At 27.8% G+C, this 22,131-nt stretch overlaps 1 protein-coding gene across 2 annotated transcripts; it reads left to right on the top strand.

Annotated features, from left to right (window-relative positions):
- Positions 1-1,347: 1,347 nt before the first annotated feature.
- LOC107455318 (thyroid transcription factor 1-associated protein 26) lies at positions 1,348-21,856 on the top strand. 2 transcript variants are annotated; one of them, XM_016072832.2, is made up of 4 exons: positions 1,348-1,507; positions 4,922-5,033; positions 10,228-10,294; positions 21,663-21,856. In XM_016072832.2, the coding sequence occupies exons 1-4, from the start codon at positions 1,480-1,482 to the stop codon at positions 21,843-21,845; spliced, it is 390 nt and encodes a 129-aa protein (XP_015928318.1). In that variant the 5' UTR covers positions 1,348-1,479; the 3' UTR covers positions 21,846-21,856. The 2 variants fall into 2 exon arrangements, with proteins under 2 accessions (XP_015928318.1, XP_042899524.1); XM_043043590.2 differs by having other exon boundaries at positions 1,391-1,498.
- Positions 21,857-22,131: the final 275 nt, after the last annotated feature.

Here is a 22,131-nt window from a genome sequence, read left to right as displayed (position 1 = left end):
AACATTTTTTGTAACTACTATTCGAATATACGACTTTAGCAAGATATTTATCAGAATCATCAGATAAACTTAAATCTACAAAATACAACAAGGTTTCCATTTTACAAACCGAATTATTATCAGTATTAAGTTGCAACAAAAAATGTTTGCTTGAGAATCATTTCACATGTTTTATTATGGAATGCATTAATTGCTATAAACAGTACAATGAGTTTCGCTTTTACATCTCTTAATTCACAACTACATATTTTTCGCTTTGAAATAAAAGAGACCCATTCGGAAAAAATCGCATATGCAAGATTGAAAATTCAAACGTGAAACTGATTAGTCAGTTTTTTGCAAGTAAATTCATATAGGGTAACAATTCATATGGTTGTTAGGGCACTAGGCCCATGTCCAAGCGGTCTGGATTTCGATCCCCGTCAGCCGAAGTTTCCCAGTGTAGTAAATGGTGACTGATACACGTTAAATCTGTCTAGTCACAAAGTCCTCCACGTTCTCGTAACAAATAAGTAGCTCAGGGGGTACTGATCGAAAGTTTCCTTGTCTTCTGGTTTGGTTCAAAATTTCAAGGCTACAGAGTTGAACACCAGTAGTCGTAAACCCAAAATTGGGTCGGCTGTTCAACGACGGTTGAAAAAAAAAAAGCAAAAGTAAACTCATATCAGAGTCTCATTTACATCTCTAAATTCGCATTAGCGAATTTTTGTATCCAAATCAGAAACTGATGCGATCGCACGCATAAGCAATTCACACCTGCGTGAGCAGATCTTCTTTGGGTTCGATTCCAATTGCTGATGAAACCTCATTGGTAAATTATATTTTTTCGCGAAAGTAAAAATATCACCAATTTATTTCCCCTTAATCCTCTATGATGATCGGAGATGTGGGAATTGCAACAAAACAGGTGGAACAGGAAGTGAAGAAACGACCATTCTCTTTGCTAGCAATGAAAACGGAGCCTTAGGTACATTTAAGGGTTATTCTCATTACATACAAATCCCGCAGATGAAAACCAATGTCTTCAAAGGAGAATGACAAAAATATATTCTTCCACGAAAAACTCATTATGAAGCATTCCCACTGCATACGGTTCGTATATGTGATTCAACGTCAACTTTTTTAAGCAAGCTGTGTGTCTTACATTAAATTCTAAACATTCGCACACGCTGCTGGGATAATTAGTTTGGCAGCTAGTAGTTCACTAACATTGAGAATCCTGTTTTGGTTCTTCGTTTTTCTCGATGACAATTTCAGATTTGAAAATCAATATAGCGTGAACGGCTTCTAGGAACTTTTCGTACATGCGCAAAATTTCATGTGAGAGGTAAATCGGATGCTATGAGAAAGGCCGCATCCAAGACGCAAAGGTACTTTTTTTGACAAAAACAAGTCGCTATGAGCGTATTTATGTTTATGTATGCAAATCGAGTGCGAAGTTCCAGTTCAAAGTAAATTTTATGTAATAAAATAATTAAAATGCCAAAGGGTCAAGATGGTAAGCAAGGTACTACGCAAGAAGTATACTTTTTATAAAGCTTTCTCTTTTATCCCTGTCCTGTATTTTTTTTCAATTCAAAGTAAGATTGTTGAATTTCGTTTGAGAAATGTTTTTTTCTGAGAAATTATTCTGTTACTGTTCTTACAGATAGTTGAACCCTGAAACAAAATTTTTATTTCAATTGAAATCTTTATATTCTTAATAATTTATTAATATATTAAAATAAAAATTTGTTATTAAATTATGGCATTGATCAGTTGTAAAAAACTCTCAATTTCGGCGATGGTGGATTTTAATTATTGTTATTAATAAGCATTATTACCACTCTTTAGACTCTATCAGATACTTTTTCAATGCTTATATACTTTGTGACCTGAATGTATATCTTGAAAGCTATGTATTATTTAAGATCGATAAAATATCTTATAAAGAAGTTTTAAAATCATTTAAATTGCTGCAACTTTATATCATATTGTAAGCTAAAGATAAAGCACTATGAAACAACTTTGGTTTTTCTGTAATGTTGGTTATACTTTTTAAAAAATAGCATTTTTTTTTTTTTGAAAAACTCGAAAAGTTCCTATTGTTTGCTAGTACTTTTTGTCCCTTCATGTCTGCTAGTTTTGCTCTTCAAGTGTGTCATCTGATTCTACAGTGTTATTATAATAACTCTTTTTTTTTTTTGAAATGCCACTGACTGATAATAATTAAAATGTGGCTATTTTGACATTATAATTATAACTATTTTGCTTCAGGTATCTATTTATAAATTTTCCTTTTTAAAAAATATCATTTTTAAGCTAAATATATAGTTTTTGTATTACAAGAAATTTTCACTGTCATTTGGTATAGTATACAGATATTTGAGATTTATTCAGTTCATACGTTATCGCTGCTCTTCAAATAGGCTAAAACAATATAAATGAAGCCAAAGAGTACACTTTTGGTTTGGAAATTCACCCAAATTTCATAACTCATATCAAATTCGAAAATAAAAAATTAATGAATAAGGCATGCCATGCTTGGAAATAAAAATGTACAGTCTAGAGAGGCAAAAGTAAATCTAATAATGGTCAGCTCTTTTGAAAATTAGCAAAACACTTGAAAACAAAAAACAGATGATTTTAAAACATCACATCGTTGACTGGAATTGTCAATTCCATAGTAACAGACATTAGATCAAACAATTTTTTTGCCAAATTTTAGCTACTATATATTAAGATATCTTCATAATGTAGCTAAAAATTTATATTACCTGGTTTAAAAAAGAAAAATCTCACTAAAAAATCTGTGATTGGAAACAAAGTTGACATGCTTCAAACGCTCAAAAATAGCCACTTAAACTCAATACTTGTCTGGCATAAATAAGAAGAAAAAAAGTGATTTTAAATATAAAACGTTAAGTGACAACTAAAAATGATAAGTAAAGATAATGATAACAACTGGAAAAACCACCTAGAGCAGTGTTCCCCAACCTTTTTATCACCGCGGACCTGTCAACGTTTGCAAATTTCACCGCGGCCCGCTGGGGAGGGGGGGACGCTGATTGCTTATATTTTAGATTATTTTGATTCATTAATTTTAATTTAATTATATTTAAACATGCCTTCAAAATAAAATACAGTTACACCAAAAAAATAAATATAAAGGGATTTAACATTTTAACTTACTAGAACGTTAAATCAATGAGAACCCTGAGCTTGTTTCTTTGCAATGAGACGGTTCCATCTGGGGGTAATCGGAGACAATGATGCATTACAAACATTAAAAAATTTATGCCACTACCTTCAGGGGCCCCTTTTATTTAAGTCAATAGAATTTTAAATCAATAAAATTTTAATTTTTAATTTGGGGTATAAATCTAGGAATTTAAATTTAGTTTCAATGAAATAGGCGGCCCGATACCATTTGATCTACGGACCGGTACCGGTCCGCGGACCGGGGGTTGGGGAACACTGACCTAGAGGACAAATCAGGGTAAAATGCATTTCCATGTACTATGAAGTTGTGGTAACAGACTAATGTCGTTAACAAGGGAATCAGATACGAATGAAACGAGTCCAGGGCATCAAAATGAGCTGATGTGATAATTTTGGCATTGTTAAAATTGAATTTATGCACACGATTCCAGCAATGCACATTATTCTTGATTACAAATATGCCGTATTCTTGATTACATGCGTATGTATCATGTACCTGAAGTCTAAATTTTAAAATGAGTCTGGTTTGTACGATATTGCCAAGTTGCTCTGGCAAGGTATGTGGTAAAACGACAGCATGTGAAAATATATTTTACCCTGATTTCCTTTTCTCATCCACGATGGTTTTTCTTGTTCTATTTTTTCATCTTTATATTTGTTTCACATTCCGCCACTGCATTTTTTCTAGTTTTGTTTCTCACCTTTATTTTTTATTTTCTGGTAGCCTCTTTACATTTTGCAGAGTTCTCCCTGTGAATAAAAAAGGGATGGGGACTGGCTACCAAAAAAGGGCACTAAGTTATGAAAGAGTACTCGTGCAACACCGTAAAAATGTATCAAAATGTGTAATGTTCTGCAATAACTGAATTTTATCTTCAGCAATTTTTTAAATTACCCTCTTATACTATTTTATATGTATATTTCAAAAAATAATTCTTACTCATTATCAGAATGAGAGAAAAATTTTTAGTTTATAAAAATAATTAATGCCATGCTAATCGATAATCTCTAGGCATAAATTTATTTTAAAACTAGTAAACTAAAATAGTTATTAATTGTTAAACAATTTGAAAGATTTTTATGTATTTTAAACTGAAAATTATGAGAAAATGCTATGAGATATAGAGAGAATAAGGAGAAAATGTTTAAAGCTGTATTTTTGTTAAAGTTATTTATTTAAACGAATAATTTTAAAAATTAAAGCTATTAAAAATTTTAACAAGTTGAGAGTAATCTAACAAAATAAATATTTGTAATAGTAATCGGAACTGCACCTATACAAACACAGATAATTTTACCAGTGTGTAATTATTGTTTAAACAGTGATTTTTTTTAATAATGGAATATGAATATAAAGAGATGGGCAACTTATTTTTACTAAGCGAACAAAGAGGACGTATCTACAGAGATCACGGGGCTGGCAGAGTGGTTCACCCTTCTGAAAACGCTTAGTGAGAACACTGCATTTTATATTTAAAATCACTTTGGTTAGTTCTTATTCATGCCTGGCATGTCTTGAGAATGTGCATCTATTTTTGCTTGAAACATCTCTAGTTTTATTTCCTTCTGCATATTTTTTTTTAAATCAAAGAAGTTTATTTTCTTATTAAATGAACCAATATCTTACTGCTTCAGTTTCTTAGGAATTTTATTTAAAAGAGTACTTATTGAATTTTTATCTATGTTTTAAATTTTATTAAAATTAGTTTTTATATTATAGCTGTTTGGGGTAAGAAGAAGAATGCTATAATGAGAGCTTATAGGAAAATGCTGAAAGACAAGAAGCCGAAAAATATGTCACACAACAGAGAAAATAAGCAAGATGAGCAACAGTAAGTTAAGTTTTGTTCTCGAATACTTAAGCATTAATTTTTTGAGATTGTAAATATCAAATAAATAGATTATTTTGTTATCTGATATTTTGATAACTGATTATTTTGATAGAGTAATGTTAATATTACTGTTAATTAATAGTTTCATTCATAGTATCAATATTAATATAAGGCCATGAAAATGTATGTCCATTTTAGAAATGTTCATGTAATTTATATTGCTGCCAACTACTATTATTTTTGAAAACTATTTTATAGAGTTGTAGACATTCATAATCTACATCTTTCAGAATTTTTGTGAAATTTGTAAACATTTTTAAAAGTTTACCAGGAGAGAACCAGAACAAAATTCTTTTTATATGAACTTTTGAGCATTCATATGCAGTAATGTGGAATATAATTTTAAATCAAGCTTGCTAAATAAAGAATCATACATTAAAACATAAATTTTACTACAACTAGAAGAAATTTCCCCCCAAAATGTAGAAAGTTGGTATCCCTGTTTTATTTATTTGTTTTTTTTATTTTTAACAAAATTTTTATCAAAATAACAGCAAACTGAAAGAAGGTTTTCAAATATTAAATTATGTTTTTGTAAATACATAGTATAAGCTTAATCTCAAGTGATATGGCAATTTTATTTAATTTCAATATTCGAAATGATATAAGTTCTATTCATTTAATATTTATTCATTTATTGAATTATTAAAATAAAGTATTTCTGCTTTTACAGCTCCTAATCCATTGTACAATTAAAACCAAACTAATCCTAAACTAGAAGATATTCAACTGTTACATGAAACATTAAGTACAATATTCTATATATTATAATTCTATAAAACATAATTCACCATAATCCACATTACCCTTACAATCTCTAAAGCAAACAGAAATAATAAATTTGTTTGTTTTTTTATCTAATGCTCTTAATAATTATGATTTTTTTTCTGCAAAGAATAAATACTTAAACTTATATCTTTGTTAAGTATTTGTATTTTAAAATTATTTCAAAGTCTAAATATTTGCAATATGTATACGTTGCTATGTTTAGTTGATAAGTATTGATACTGTAGAAAATTTTTATAATGCAATTTTATAAATCAGGGCTGATTGTGCTCCGGAAAAAATCCGGATTTCCGGAGATCGAAGCTCCAGATGTTTAAAAAAATCATTGATCACGAAAGTTTACGGAAATCAAATTTTCAAAGGTGGAGCTTAAAAACGCAGTTTATTTTATTTGTTTGTAAGGGAGAGCCAGAGAGATACTTTATAAGCTTATATTCATGATTAATATTAATTTTTTATAAGTAAATAGTTATTATAATCATAAACTCAAGAAAGAAATACATATTTGTAAATTTTAATTACTTCTCCAGGTCATCATAGGTATGTGTAAATGGTATAGGTATGTGTAAAATTTTAAATATATTTTAAGTAAACTAAGAAATATTGAGAAAAAGGGAAAAAAAACCTTGTTTAAATTTTTTTCAATGTAAACTGTTTTTTCTTTTTTTTTAACTCAAGAAATTTTCCGGAATTTTGACTTGGGCTCACAATCACCCCTGATAAATTGTAATTCTCTATAAACTATAATACTATACAATCTCTAAAGCTAACCAAAAGTGATACATTTGTTAATTCATGATTTTATTTTGAATTTCTTGATATTTTAAATTTTTTTCTGTAAATAATCAATATTAAAAGTTTTTGTGTATGAAAATTATTTTAAAGCAATAATATTGAATTATTTCAGATATGTTACTGTCTTTAGTCAATAAAGTTAATTTGTGAATTGATCTATTAAACATAAAAATCTTCAACCTTATTTAAAATTATCTTAATGCAAACAGGGTGGCCACCCTGAAAAAAACCTGGAAAAGTAGGGGAAATTTTTATGGAAACCTGAAAAAATCAGAGTTTTAAAGAAAAGCTAAAATTTTTTTCTTAATTTAAATAATTTTACCATTTGTTACACCCACTTTTTTTTAACGGAAATTTATCGTTAAAGAGGTTGAAATATCATCAACTTAGTAATGCTTTGCTTGCATTAAAATTTGCTCTGTTACAACTCTTTGAAACTAGAATGCCACATAAAACTTTCCCATGGTTGCTAAATGAATCACCTGTTTAGAGACTATGGGACTATGCAGTTTAAGAAAGGGGCAAAGATTGTGGTGGAGATGGAAGAAGAGGTTAGAATATTGTTTCTGTTTATTAGGTTTTTTTTTCCTAGTCCATGAGCTGAATCCATTTATTATTCAAGTTTGTTCCGATGCTTTAAGGGTATTTTTTTTCTTTTGACAAAATGTTTTAATATTTCTTACCTTATTAAATTCTCCAAATATTAGGTGTTTATAATTCAATAATCGATTTTATTGTCTCTTTTTCTGAAAGTTTTTGTACTCCCATCCAATGAAGCTGGTGAATTATTTTTTTTAAAGCATTGCTAACTTATCACTCATTTTCTTACAATTGCTAACAGCAATGATTGTGGACAAATCGTTACAATTGTTCCATTGATGCTAATTTTCTCAATTTCATTTTAACCTTTTGTAACATATTACTAGCTTTAATTGAAATGTGTTGTCTCTTATCTTCGCTTACCGTATGTTTACTAATATTTCTTTATGTGATAATTTAACTTGTACCCATATATTAAAAAACAAAATCACCATAAGATAAAGGAATCTAAATGTTTTCTTTAACCTCAAGTCTTTTATTCAATTATTTTTTTATTTAATGATTTTTTATATTTAATTTTTTTTTATTTAATTATTATTTTAATTTAAACTTAATATTTTTTTCTTTAAACAGCCCCTTTACACTCATTTCAGATAATTTTCTTTCTGTATTGTATATACTTTAAGATTTAAACATATATTTTCAATACTTGGATGAATCATTACAATCATGTTTTCTGCACACACAAAAAAATATTTTACTTACTAACCTCATTTTACAGATATATCAATATTAAAAAAGAACTGCATTAAATTTTTACTTTATTCTTATTTTGCATGTCATTTCAGAAGGGCTATAGTATATTACTCATAGCAGGGATGTGATTCTTCCACAGATTCGTGGATTTCCGTTTTTTTTCTTTCTTTTTCTTCAGATTTTTCCCTCTAATTTCAGCGGAAATTTTTTTTTTGAACAAGATAAAATATTTTATGAGGAATTTAATTTTCCTCGGAGTGAAAGTATTGAAGTCTTCATTCTTCCCTTTAAAGTTTCTCTAAAAATCATTTCCTTGGGATAAAACTGGTTGACCTTCATACAGGGATGAGATTTTTCCGCTTTTTAGCGGATCTTTGCTTTTATCGCTTTTGTCTCTCGAATTTCAGCCTTTTTATCAAAAACTCTGATTCTCTAAAAGCTTCGTTTTTTTTCCCTCATTAAATATCCCGCTTTTTTTTTTTTAAAAGAAAATTAAGTCGTTGAAATAAAATAATTATATTTATTTACAGTTTTCAAAGATAAACAGAGAATTCAAAGATAAACAGAGAATTCACGCTATATCTACCTGCTAACCCTTCCACATTTTTACTTATTTTAGCTATTTTCTCCGCTTTTACGCACAGAAAATAAGATTTTCCGTATTTTTATCTGTCCGCTGGATAGCTCGTATTTTCGTAATTCAGACATTGTTGCTTCCTGACGTGAGCAAGCGAGAAAAAAAAATAGAGGTGGAATTGCGGTGAAAATATTTGCTCATTCAATTAATCTTGTAAATTTTTATTTATTATGCCTAAACAATACAAACAAGCCTTTTAGAAATTATTCACGCGATTTTAATATTAATCATCGATTTTCGTATTTACCTGATTTCAAAGTTGCTCATTTTGATTCTTATTTATGCTATTTAAATATCATACATTATGATTCTTATTTATGAGATTTAAAAATCCAAAATCGCGTTTTGTATTTATGCATTTTTAAAATCGATTTTGATAATGCGATTTTATTATCAAACATTGATTGAACATTTGATTTTATTATTTTATTATCAAACATTGATTTTCGTATTTACCTGATTTAAAAATTGAACGTTGTAGTTCTTATTCAGGCGATTTAAATATCGTACATTGCGATTCTTTTTTACGAGTTTTAGAAATCCAATATCGCTATTTGTATTTACACGCTTTCAAAACCTTATGTGGCGATTTGTATTCACGCGAGCTTAAAATCGAATGTCGTGATTCGTTTTTGTGGTTGTAATATCAAACATCGATTTTATTTATACGTGCTTTAAAAATTATGCATCGTGATTCTTATTTACGTGATCTAAAAATTACGCATCATGATTTGTATTTTCGCATTTTTTAAATTTGATATAGAGTTTCATATTCACGTGATTTAAAAACCTCATATCGGGATTCATATTCTCTCAATTTAAAATCATGCATGTGATTCGTATTCATACAATTATAAAATTAATCATCGGGATTTGTGATCACATGGTTTACAAGTTTAAAAATCACTCTTTTTTGTTAAATTTGTGTGTATATATATATATATACATATATATAATTAATTATTCAGTCTTGGATTTCCTCTTTTTTACTTTCTGACTACTCTCATCCCTGTCATAGGACAATATATTTACAATCCATTTTAAAGCTGCAAGAACATAAACAATCCTAAAATGTTTTGTAAATTTTTACATAAATGGTTTCTTCTTGTCTTCCATTTTATATGTGAATTAAGTGGACGCCATATCACGGCAGAAACTTTTCGACACAAAATCTCTTTTGCCTCCATAAATAATTTAAAATTTTAAGTATCGAAATACTGGGTTCAAGCAAACCTAGATTAAGCCATGCAGTTTCAAATGCTGAAAATAAGTTTTTAAAGCATCAAAATGAAAATAAATTATGCAAAGATAACTTAGAATTACTCAATAAAAAGTTATCTTCCAATAATTTTTTTTCTTTTTTTATTATTTTGATATTTCTTATTTCTTAATCTTGAATGAGTTCTAAATAAATGTAGATGCTATTAAATTCAGTCTGACAGAAATTTTTACTCTTTGTGTCTTAATATTCAGGTTTTAAATTTTAGATAGATTTTTGACAACTTTTATACTTGATAGTCTTGCATACAGTGCATTATTTTATATTAAAAGTAGATTTATTTAATGTTAAGCATTGATATCCATTACATGCCTACAATATAATTTTATTTTATTTTTTAGAACTTTTTTCCAGAGAGCGATGAGTGAATATGAGCGCAGAAAAGCTTTTAGAGAGGAAAAGAAAAAAGTAAGATAATTTATGTTACTTCTTTTATTGTTATTATTATTTAATGGTATGATTGTATTAAATATCTTATAATTAGCAAATAATACTAATGTTTACTGAATCATTTACGAAATCGATTTTGCCAGTGTCTTGTACTTGAACTGAATTTATAAATCAACAGTACTCACGAGATATACAATATATCTTTTTTAAAAAACATATTTATTAACCCTGAAATATAATGTGAAAATTAATTATGTTAAAAAGATATTTGGTTGAGTGTTAAAATAATATTTAATGAGGTATTTTTTATAAAAAATAAAATTAGTTTCGTCAGTGTCTTGTACTTGAACTGAGCTTTTAAATTTACACCTCTTTATATTTCGATGTTAATGCATAAATTTTCTTATCCATATTTATAAAGATGCTATAAATTATAAAGATGCTAAAATTTTAGAACATGTTTTTAGCACTGAAATATGTTTATTATATGTTTGCATATCAGTTTTTTTTCCAGAAGTTTGTTATTATTTATTATATGGCTTTTCGTGTTTATTTCATTTTAAGCGAAAAACATATTTGTTTTTCATATGTCAACTTAAAAAGAAATTTTTTTAAATATTCTTTTTAAAACATGCTCTGTATATTGACACTAAGGGAGGTTCATGTTAATTGAACTCAAGCTGTAATATGTCTGTTTTCATGCCATTGTTTGTGCTTTATCAATTTGTTTCACTCTATTCACAAAGCAAACCTAAAATCATTTAAATATTATTTCCTTGGGTTTCTCTAATACTAGAGTAGGGTGTAGAAAACAAGGCACCTTAGAAAAATCACAGTGATAAATCTGAGTATTGCAGATCCATGGTAAAAGAATGCCATCTAGATTAAGTATGTAATCTTCGCATACACACATGAGCTTTCTTTATGTAATGTTTTTTTTTTTTAACTGTTACACTAATACCAGTTATTCTGAGTTTACAAATTTAGTATTAAGTTCATTTTACAGCATTTGTTTTAGTTTTTTTTTTATGTTATAATTTTTTGAAACCCCAGTTGGATCATGAATAACCTTGTACTTTGTATATATATAGCTTTTTATGTGTGAAAATTATTTCAAAATATTCATTACTTCTAAAGTTTTTCAATGACTTGTAAACAATCTAAGGAAGCTTATTTTTAAGATGGTAGTTTTTTTTCCCCTAGGTCTTATTCAAAGGTTTTTATTGCTTAGATATTATTAATATTCTTATTTTAACTGATACTTGAATATGATATTATAGTAGCGTAAAATGAAAATAAAAAAAATTTGATATAAAATATTTTTCAAAATCAAAAATAATTTTAAATTTCTAGAATTTAATCTATTTTGAGTTTTAAAAAAAAATTGCAACTAGAGGTTGAGAGGGGGCTGAATTAAAAAAATTTCTCATTGGAATATTAAATATGAATAAAGGAATATGATAAAGGTTGTGTGATTTGATAAAAGTTATTTTTAAGTGGGCGCATGTATGCTTCCTCGACGCTGGCTGATTCATTTTCTCTTGCTGCTACCAATGTGAACATAATTTTTTTCATGGTTGAGTTTTTATTATTATTAGAAATATTTCATTTTGTTTACATTATATAATTTCTGAGTGTTATTTTTGTTCGGTGTATTTTTATTGTTGCCTATTAATTAATGAATTTCAAAATGCCTTGAAATTGAGCAGAAGACTTGTGCATAGTGTTAAGTACTTCCTGCATTCTTTAAGGTGATATGCTTAAAAAAATGGCAATATATTGGTAAGCTATATTTTTAAATTGCTTAGGCGACCATTCTTTAATAGTGATTTTGGAGAAAATTGCAAACATTTCCATGCATGCAGGATGTTTCTCTGTATTGTTCTGTTATCTTGCAGAAATTTCAGTAACTTGTAAGGTACTTATCTTGAATCATAGTGAGGAACAGTTTGTTGCAAGGGAAGACTTGTTGCAAATCACAATATTCTCCCCAGCTTTTCATCTCAACAAAATCTTTTAAAAGATAACAAATAAGAACCCGCTATGACTGATGTGTGTCTAACCTGAATGAAAAATCTCAAATGCTTAAGCATTCAATTCTTATTGTATTGGCTATTCCAACAAATATTACTTATCATAAAAAATATTGCACTATTCAGAAACATATGAGAAAAGAAGAATAACGGAAAATTAAAATAATTAAAGTATCTGTAGCCTTAAAAAAAAATTATTTAAAAGGATCAGAGAGAGGTAATTTGAAATGATTAACGTGTCAATATGATGATTGGGAGGGACCCATGGTTAATACAGATTGTAAAAACAGTATTAAAAAAAACAACTTGAGTTATCTATTTGACATCCTTTATATTTTGTTTGTTAAATACAAATGAATTAAGATTAACTGCAGTTCATTGTTATCTCTACAAAATGTTTACTGGAATTTGAAACTAATATATTTTAGTAAACATGTCTTAAAAACATCAACAACAAAAAAAGTCATTTTAGGAATTAAAGACAGCTAATAAAAGGAAGCTTTTGTATACCATTTATCTTGCATTAAGTGTAATGCTAACTTGATTTTCTACCCCTTAGGTGCAAGATGATTTGTGGGAAAAAATTTGTGCATGAGCTATTAAGCTCGAATAAAGTTAACATTATAGTTCATGGAAACCATAATCCTATGCAAAATCCTCTTAAAACTTATGACTATATGTCTCAACAATATCCCCACATGGAACTTAATTGTTTTAAATCCTTAAGATAGTATACAGCAACACATAGTTGGATATTATAACTCAGCCATTTGTTAGTATGGCATTCAAGAATCTTATAGCATAATTTTTTTAAAAAAACTAGATTTCTACCTGCATTACTAAAGATTATTGCAGAATGAATATCACCAAGAAAGGCATTTTTTGAAATGCCTGAAAATATTCTTTTGACCATCAATTCTTAGCGTGATTCTTATTTTCTGGTATCCATGAAATTCATTAGTACTGTGTTAAATTAATTACTAAAGTATCAGCAACTGTGTTAAAGTATCAGCAAAGATGCATGGATTCATGAAATTAAAGCTATGATCTAGTATAGTATTAGATTAAATTGATTTTGTACGATTAATTTTAAATAATATCCCCTTTTTAAAGACAAGGAATTAGAATGATGGAACTTTATAGGCTGCCATATCGATATATGGAATTATTAGATCTTTTCTCATAAAAAACAAGAGAAAATTTGCTGGCGAGATTTACAAATGTTGCCATTTTTAAGAAATTTTTGTCTTGAGTTTGCATTGAAAGATTGCAACGTAAGAAATACAAATTTTACATGCATGATTTCACTTATACTGGGCATTTTATCTTAGTGTACACTAATAATTCGGGATTAAACTTTAGTCTGACTGGTTTTTTCACTCCCTTTCAGCATGCACACTTGCTGGTGAAGTCCCTCTTGTGTCAAAGTCCTATTCTAATTAAATTATTCATATTTATGAGTATTGTTTCTTTGTCAGTTCTCAACTATTTGTGATTATATTTATACACTTTTGTCAGATTTTGTGAATTGCTGAGAATTTACCATTTTAATGGTTAAAAGTATATATTGATACAGCTAAAATTTTGTGTTCATAAATACGCTTTGAATAAGACTGCTTTTCTAAAAAGAGATGTCCCCTTTTTTCCCTTTCAATTCACCCCTGTGAGAATCGTTATTTATTAAAGTATTACCATTGGGGATTTTATGAGATTATAGGAAGTTTTATAAAATTATTTTATTAGCTACATTATTATTCTTTTTATTTTCTGAAAATTCAAATTGTTTTTTTCTCCATAAATTTCAACTTAGCTAAAGGCATCAAAATTGCCTTCTAACATTATTTCAACTTCTAAAAATATCTGCAGGATTTAACTTTGAGCATTTTTTTTAAATAACATTCAATATTTTTTTTTTCTCACAAGGGAAGTTTATTAAAAAAATGTTCATAATTCAACTTCATTGTAATCAATAACTCTTTCAACGATAGTCATCTGGGAACAAGTTTATAGAATTTTTTATACATTTCTTTCTTATTTTATTACAATTCAAAGTGTTTTCTATCAATGATATCTTAAAATGCATTTATTTTGTATGTTTATCCTTGGATAATCTAATTCTAAGAAAGGAAAGAAAAAAAAATTTGATCCATATACTAAAAGTACAAATAGCTTTATGTAGTTCTGAATTTCACCTTTTCTTGCCAGAGCCATTAAACTATACTCTTCAGATTTTAGGTCTATAAAGTCGTGGTGCACTTTTTATCAGGTAACAGTATCATAAGGGTCAGAAATCCAAATTCCATTGAAATAAAGTTGTTAGTTTAAGGAAATAAAGTTTATTATCAATGTTAATATCTTCACTAGTGGGCCTCAACATTAATTCAAATAAAACATCCTGCTATGTGTCTATTTTTAACCCTCTCAACTGTTTGTTTGTCACATGCTGTTATCTAGGTTTTCAATTTTCGACAAATTATTTTCTTATTCAAAAATAGAATCTTTCTTACATTATATACTTAAACAACAAGCGGTTTTTTTCTTGCACTATTTCTCATAATTTTATTAAGTTAATATTCACTTTTAATTCCTATTTTGACTGAATTCAAAATAAAACAGAGGACGTAAATATTAATAATTATTTCATTAATTTCGATTGATAAAAATTATGCTTTTCAATTTTTCAAACTTTATCACTTACCTACGAAGAACCCTGTTAGGATACTTGCAGGGCTGAGAATCCCATATTCTATCATGGTGCGTAGCGTTTTTGAAAAGTGCTTATTTTCAATATTTGTTTTTTAAAAGCCCTTAAAGGTGCTTTTTTCATTGGGTGTTTTTAAAAAGTTTAATTTTCCCTTTTCAAAAACGTGATTTATTTTTCTTTGCCATATCAATTTTCTCAATTTATTATGAATATTGGAGCCTTATAAAAGCGTGCTTTTTACATTGTTCTGATTAATGATTTCACTATTTATTTCGTCGTACCGTCGATCCATAGCGTATGAAGGAGCCAATCATTTTACATGTTTGATGAAATTCTTGCGAGTCTGCATGTCATTTTCCACCCTCTGAAATTCAAACCAAAAAATCTCTCTATCTTTTTATATTGGTTAATATAATTATGAAAAGAGTTCTTTGTCAGAAACTAGTTATTTTATCCAGAATTATGTAAAGTCTTTGAAAATAATTTTCCTTTGTGTTTAATGTAAGTAGTGCTTAAAAATATTTTTTGAGTGCTTCAAAAGTACTTAAAAGGTCTTTAATTTTTGTTGAAACATTTAGCTACTCACACTGTCTATGAATACAAATTCGAATTTTATTAGTTTGAATAATCAAAAAATTTGGATTTTACATCTTTTTTCATTGTTTCAAACTTTTTGAGAATTCAGTCATTTCATGAAAAATATTCTCAACAATTTTGCATTATCAAGTTTTTAGGGTAAGGAATTCAGGGGTTTCAGTAATAAATCTTTTAGAGTAGACTTTTGTAATTTCACACTTATTGTTTTGTCTTTTTCGTCTGATTTTAAAAATGAACAATTCCAGTTTATAATACTGTAATCTTATCATAGAAGTTTTAAATTATCAATCGAGGGAACATCTTCTAAATTAATTTTGTACAAAAATGTTAAGGGACATATTTACTGTGTTTTCATTTCAAGATTATTGAAATCCTATTTTAAAATTAATTGATTAACAAAATCTTGAAGTGAATTGCAAGTTTAATTAAATATCAGTATTGAAAAAAATAAACTTTTTTTTTTAATAGTACAACAGTGCTATAACAAGTTTTCTATATATTTATGTCAAACTATTAAGACTTGGTTTGTACTCCATTAATAAAATTACGGTAAAAAGTGCTTGATTTTCTTTTTGCTGTGAATAAAATAAATGAGAAATAGTATATTTTAAAATTCATTTGTGATTCAGCTTTTATTATAGCTAAGTTGAGTTAAATGTACTTTAATTAGTTTGTCATTTACTCTTTTTATACGTAGTCAGGCATGTGTATACTCTGGTTAAAAAATATTGTCTATTTTTATAATTATTTATTTTTCTGTGGCATATTTTGAGGCCTACTATTGTCATGTTTAGATATGTCAATGGGGTCGCTCGCCCTCACAATTCGTTGTAGGATGAAATTTCGTGTATTAGAAGTATGTCTTAACTGTAATTTTAAAAGTGAAATATATGGGCCAGTCATTTCTGAGGAAAGCACATTTGAAATAATTAAGCGCAGTTTATATTCTAGCTAAGTTTTAACTTGTTTAATGGTGAAATGGCCTGGTGGTAAAATACTTTGCTTGATTTTGTTTAAATTTTTATAGAGCATTGCCAATTTTTACTTAAATAGAATGCTACATTTCTACAATGTAAGAAGGTAATGTATGTTTCTCATCCAACTACCTTCAAAAATACAATTCATATCAATAGTTTTCTTTTATTAACTATGCAAGATACCAAATAATTTTTTTTCTTATTGCTTATAAAACATATGAAAAAAATCTAACTTTAATTTTTATAAACGTTATTTTATTGAAGGGTATTATCATTGATTTAGCTTAAATATCTAATAAATAAAAAATAGTTTAAGTTATAACTATTCTTTTCAAGTAAATGATCTATTGCAGTTATAGATATCTTTAAGTTTTAATTCCTTTTTTTTTTTATTTGTGCATAGCAAATGTATATTGAAACATGATGGTAAAAATATGGCTTTACATTTATTTTGTGAATCGTATATTACCAATCCAATGTCATTAGATGGCTTTGTTACTTAAGAAGGGACAAACCTTATCAATTTTTATAAGTTAATTTTTATTAACACTGCATGGAAGCTTTTACTTAATCATAAAGATAAGATTCTTGCTGGTGTTATAGCATCAGTGACCAATGCATTGTCATGTAACTCGTTTTTATTGTACATGTTCCCATTTTATTTAATGAGACTACAGACAATCCTATTCTATCATCAAAAAGTTAATTTTTGAACTTATAAAAATTCAAAAGTGTAGATACCAAAAAGTGTTCCCCAGTCCCATTGAAAGAATTTTAATAATAGTTTGCTTGAAAATGCAGTTGCGCCTATAAATGACTGAAACAAAAAAAAATTAAATCCTTTGAATTTTATTATGTCAACTTACGAGAAAAGTTTAGGCTATTGTTTCCTTTATGTTTCTAACTTTAATAGAAATTAATGTATATGACTCTGTACTATAATTTAATCAAAGTTTAATTAGGAACTGAGAATTAGGTTAGGAATTCTCAGTTATGCATCTGTTCAAACAGTGATGACGAAACTTCAAAAGATTTATTTATTTAGATATTTTATAACCTAATCCTGTTACACTGAAATTTAATAACTTTTTTTTTTGCTTGAATGAAGACTTTATTGCCAGACTTGATTTGCAATGAGCACAAGTGATTTGAGATGTAAAATGGGAAAATAGGTGTGAGAAACAAAATTTCAAAAATCACAGCAGCTACTAAAATGCATTTCCTTTGCTATGGAGAGGTGGCAGTGTCGTCATGAACATCAGAATTCATGTGAATAAAACAAAATTCCTGGATTTCAAGATTAGCTGATGTGACTGGGGTAGAAATAATTTTGAAATTCTATATATTCACAAATTTCTCGTATTATTGGTAACTGACATGACTATTGTGTTCTCTAAGTCTAAATTTTAATGTTCGTCTAGTTTGTTCAATGTAGCATAGACACTGACAAGTAATGTGGTAAATATCCCATCAATTGTCAAAACTAGGATCTTTAGAGATTTTAATATGATTTTCTTAATTGAGCTAAAGATGACTTTAAAACTAAAAATAGGAGAGGATATTAGCAAACTGGGAAAAAAACACTAAAGTAACAAATTCTCTGCAAGGATCAAAAGAAGTGAGTTTGGTTAAATACACGATAAGCAGCAAGAAAGTAAGTGCAGGAAATTATGTTTAAAGATTTAGTGCATAGGAAACAAAAGTTTGAAATGCAGAAATTTTCTGACAATTAACCCTTTGGCGGTTATGAGCGAGTTCGGCTCGCAATCAAACGAGTTTCGCTCGAGAGCAAGATTTCGACCGTTATGGTTAGTAACGAGCACTACTCCCATAGTGAAATTTCCCCCCAATGCGCGCTGAGCTTGTTCGCCATTATTATTCTGCATTGATTATGTTAAAAATGAATCCTACTCATGAAGCGTAGTTAGTTTTACTGCCTACAGATGGCAGTACCGGTTCCTTAAATTTCTTTTCATAATGAAGGGGGAATTAATTTTTTTACCTTGTTCTTTTCAAGTGTATTTTGGCGCGTTTGTAAAGTAAAATGGCTGAAAAGCGAAAGTTAGCTAATTATGATGATGATTGTGATGGAGAAAGCTTATGAAGTTTTGAGTCTGATGAAGACTTTGTTCAGAGTATTTAGGTAATTACTGTATTTAAATGCTTCATAAAGTTCTACATTAGTTGTAATTTAATATTTGTCTTATATTTATAATTATTTATATCATTGATTATAATCATTTATAATTTACTATTGATAATTTTCATTTATTAATTATTTTAAAGTACATAAATGTACTACAAATACTTTAAGAAAGTTTTAAAACGCATGAGGCATTGCCAGAGAAGTGAGACATTTTCGGAAGAACGGCGGGGGGAAACAGCTGCCACTTTCGACTACTGTTTGCTTGTAATACTGCTCGAATTAATTAAATGAAAACTGCTCATTTCCCTAACCGTCAAAGGATTAAAGTGATTAGAATTGGCATGAGGTAGCAAAGAGTTTACGATTAACAGATGTGGGGAAATGATCAGGTATTTAGTTATAAGAACATGTAAAATTAATTTCTATGTTTAAAGCTTCTAAATTAATTTGCGCATGAATGATGGAGTCAATTGAGTAGACAACAGAAAGTAACTCTTCAAAATCAGTATCACTGTCTAACTAAGCTAAACGTATCATCAGCGTATCTTTTCCAACATGAGAATACAAACAATTTAAAAACTTTTACTTCGAAATAATGTATGTATCATAAAAAATGGAAGAAAAGAAGTTAATTGTGGCTTAACTTTCAATATGTTTGTAGAAATTACCATTGCATTGAAAAGCAGTTGGCAATATTTTCTACTTCTTATTATCTGGCTCCTGACACATGTCAACTGTTATTTCCAATTTCTTGTTTTTAAATCAATTTATATCTTACCTTTTGAGTTTCTTGGAATTTAATGGCTTCTTAAATTATTTGTAGTGCAAGAGAATTGATTTACTGCTATGCTTGAGCTCGTAATATAGCTGCCCCAAAATGATCTTTTCTCCTCTTATTTTACCCTTGTATGAGACTTAGATTTCAGCACCTGGTGTTGTAATGTAGTTTGCCTGTAGCAACATTAAGACATATGTGCCCACTTTTAATGGGTTTGGATGATATCACTGGCATGACTTTTTTGTATTTAATTTGTGACAATAATATTATTAAATAATTTACCTAATCATAATATTTTTGAGGCCTCAGGATCCAATTACTAAGTTTGATTACTATAGCGATGTATCAAGTTAGAATTGAAGTACCTATCATTTTTTGAACATTTTAAGTTAAGTTTCATAATCTTTGTTTTTTAAAATAAATTTTTATTTTTAAAAAAAAATTGACTAATAATTTGGTTTAAAGCCATTTAAATTGCTATATTCCATTATCTGACTGGGGTAATTTATTATTTTTATTTATTCTTTTACTTCATTTAAAATTCCACCATTACAATTAGATTTTCGTGAACTTCTACCTACAATTTATAATGATATGTAATGTTTTTCCGTAATAAAAAGTTTATGCTAATTTTGGTTTTTATATTGGTAACATTATAACAAATATTAATTCTAATTGCATAAAAAGCAGCAAATTCAAATGATGTATAAGTTTTAGTGTAATAAATACCTCAAATGTTACTAAATACCTTTTTTAGGACTAAAAATATAACTTTAAATTTCTATACTTACCATGGAATATAAATTTCAGTTTTCTATAGGAAAAAAAAATCTGTACCTTTATTATATATTAAAACTCATTTACATTTTCTGTTATATATGTCATAATTTCAATCAATGTTTGTTGCAATGTATACAATATTAATGTAAACATTTGCTGCTGCTCGGCACAACCAGTGGTTTTCAAACCTCTAAGAAATCATGAGGTGTATTACGAGGTGCACAAAAATATGACTGATGGCAGGGTTTGAAACAGGGTTGAATGTAAAAAATTATGAGTAGGTCCATTGTCAAGGGATTAAATTGGTGTTTTAAAATGCACATTTCCTTATCTTTAATAATTCTGTAGTGTGCAACATTACAGAACAATAAAGACAATTTTTTCCTTTCAATAACATTATATGATATTGAAAATGAAATAATACTACTTTCAGCTCACCTTAATCAATAAGAGTAAATTTGACAAATATCTATCATACCTTGAAATAAGAGTACATATAGTGTCAAAACATCTCAAACACTTTTACTATAGAAGTTTCAAAGAGGTAGTATATAATCTTTCTTAAATTTACCCCTCAAAACATAGTCATTTGCATAGAAGTAAAACATGGTTTTAAATATTTTTATGATCCTGCTTTTTTAGATCAACTTTAGAAAATATGGGTCCTTTCATAGACTACAAATACCAAAAACAAATACTTGTAAATGAAGTTGCTTGAAATTTTTTTAATTTAATTTTTTTCTACATTAATATTAAATTAAAACCTATCATTGCTTTAAATTATTTACAGTTTCTTAACTAAATAAATATTATAAATGAAATTTAAAGAAAAATTGTTAATGGCTGTGAAATGCATTTTGAACTTAATAAAGTTAAATATATTTTTAATCTTAAATTTAAAAAAAGTTTTTATGAAATAAAATAAATTTATTCGTCAAATGATATTCTGAAAACTGACAAAATAGGAGAAGTTTACTAAATTACTTGTTACTAATGTATAATTTTATAAATAAATATGCGCTCCGTCAATTATAATTTGTTTTTTATTATAATTCAAAAATGTAAAAACCTTTTATTAACTATTATTATTATTTATTTTAAAGATTATTGTAAACATTCTTATGATACTTCTTTAGTAGTGCAACTACAATACTCTTCAGTTTTTAGTGATATTTTTTTTTTTTTATACCCATAGCAAATTGCTATTTGAAATTATCTATGTACAGAGGGGAAAAATATCCTTTGGAAAAGATCACCAGATTTTCCATGACTGAATTTTTAGAATTACCTACCTGCCATAATAGACAACCTCATGATTATGAGCATAGTATTAAATATTTTGAACTAACTATGGTATTTTTTGCTTCATAGGCTATAGAAGCTAAAAGGAAAGAAAGAGAAGAAGCGAGGAAAAAATATGAGCAGAAGAAAAGGCTTAATATGAAAAAATTATCTCAAAGAACCAAATGGGGTCAACCTGTTATGAAGGGCCGAATGGAAATATTATTAGAAAAAATTGAAAGGACTGTAGGATCAGATTCAATAAATAGATGATATTAGTAAAAGTTTATGTTATTTTCATTATATGTGAAGAAGTCAACAAACTATTTGCAGGGGTCTGTCTAGGTTTTTCTGAGAGGTACCCATTTTCTGAAAATTTAGACATAATTTGTGAAAATTAAAAATTATATTAAAAATCAACACAAAAATATGGATTTATCGTTTCTTACGGGATACAGAAATAAAATTTTAAGAAAAAGCATTTTGTGAAGGCACCGCTAAACGGTAGTAAATTTGCCCAGGACAGACCCTTGTATTTGTTATAGCTAATGTTTCAAAT

This window comes from Parasteatoda tepidariorum, chromosome 6 (genome assembly GCF_043381705.1).
Source record: "Parasteatoda tepidariorum isolate YZ-2023 chromosome 6, CAS_Ptep_4.0, whole genome shotgun sequence".
Classification (NCBI taxonomy): domain Eukaryota; kingdom Metazoa; phylum Arthropoda; class Arachnida; order Araneae; family Theridiidae; genus Parasteatoda; species Parasteatoda tepidariorum.
This window is presented reverse-complemented; position numbering and strand designations above follow the sequence as displayed.

Bases quoted from the DNA above. Each gene is read 5' to 3' on its own strand.
- LOC107455318 (XM_016072832.2), top strand. From the start codon at position 1,480: ATGCCAAAGGGTCAAGATGGTAAGCAAG. The intron at 1,508-4,921 runs GTACTACGCAAG...TTTATATTATAG, and splicing joins GGGTCAAGATGGTAAGCAAG to CTGTTTGGGGTAAGAAGAAG. The intron at 5,034-10,227 runs GTAAGTTAAGTT...TTTATTTTTTAG, and splicing joins AATAAGCAAGATGAGCAACA to AACTTTTTTCCAGAGAGCGA.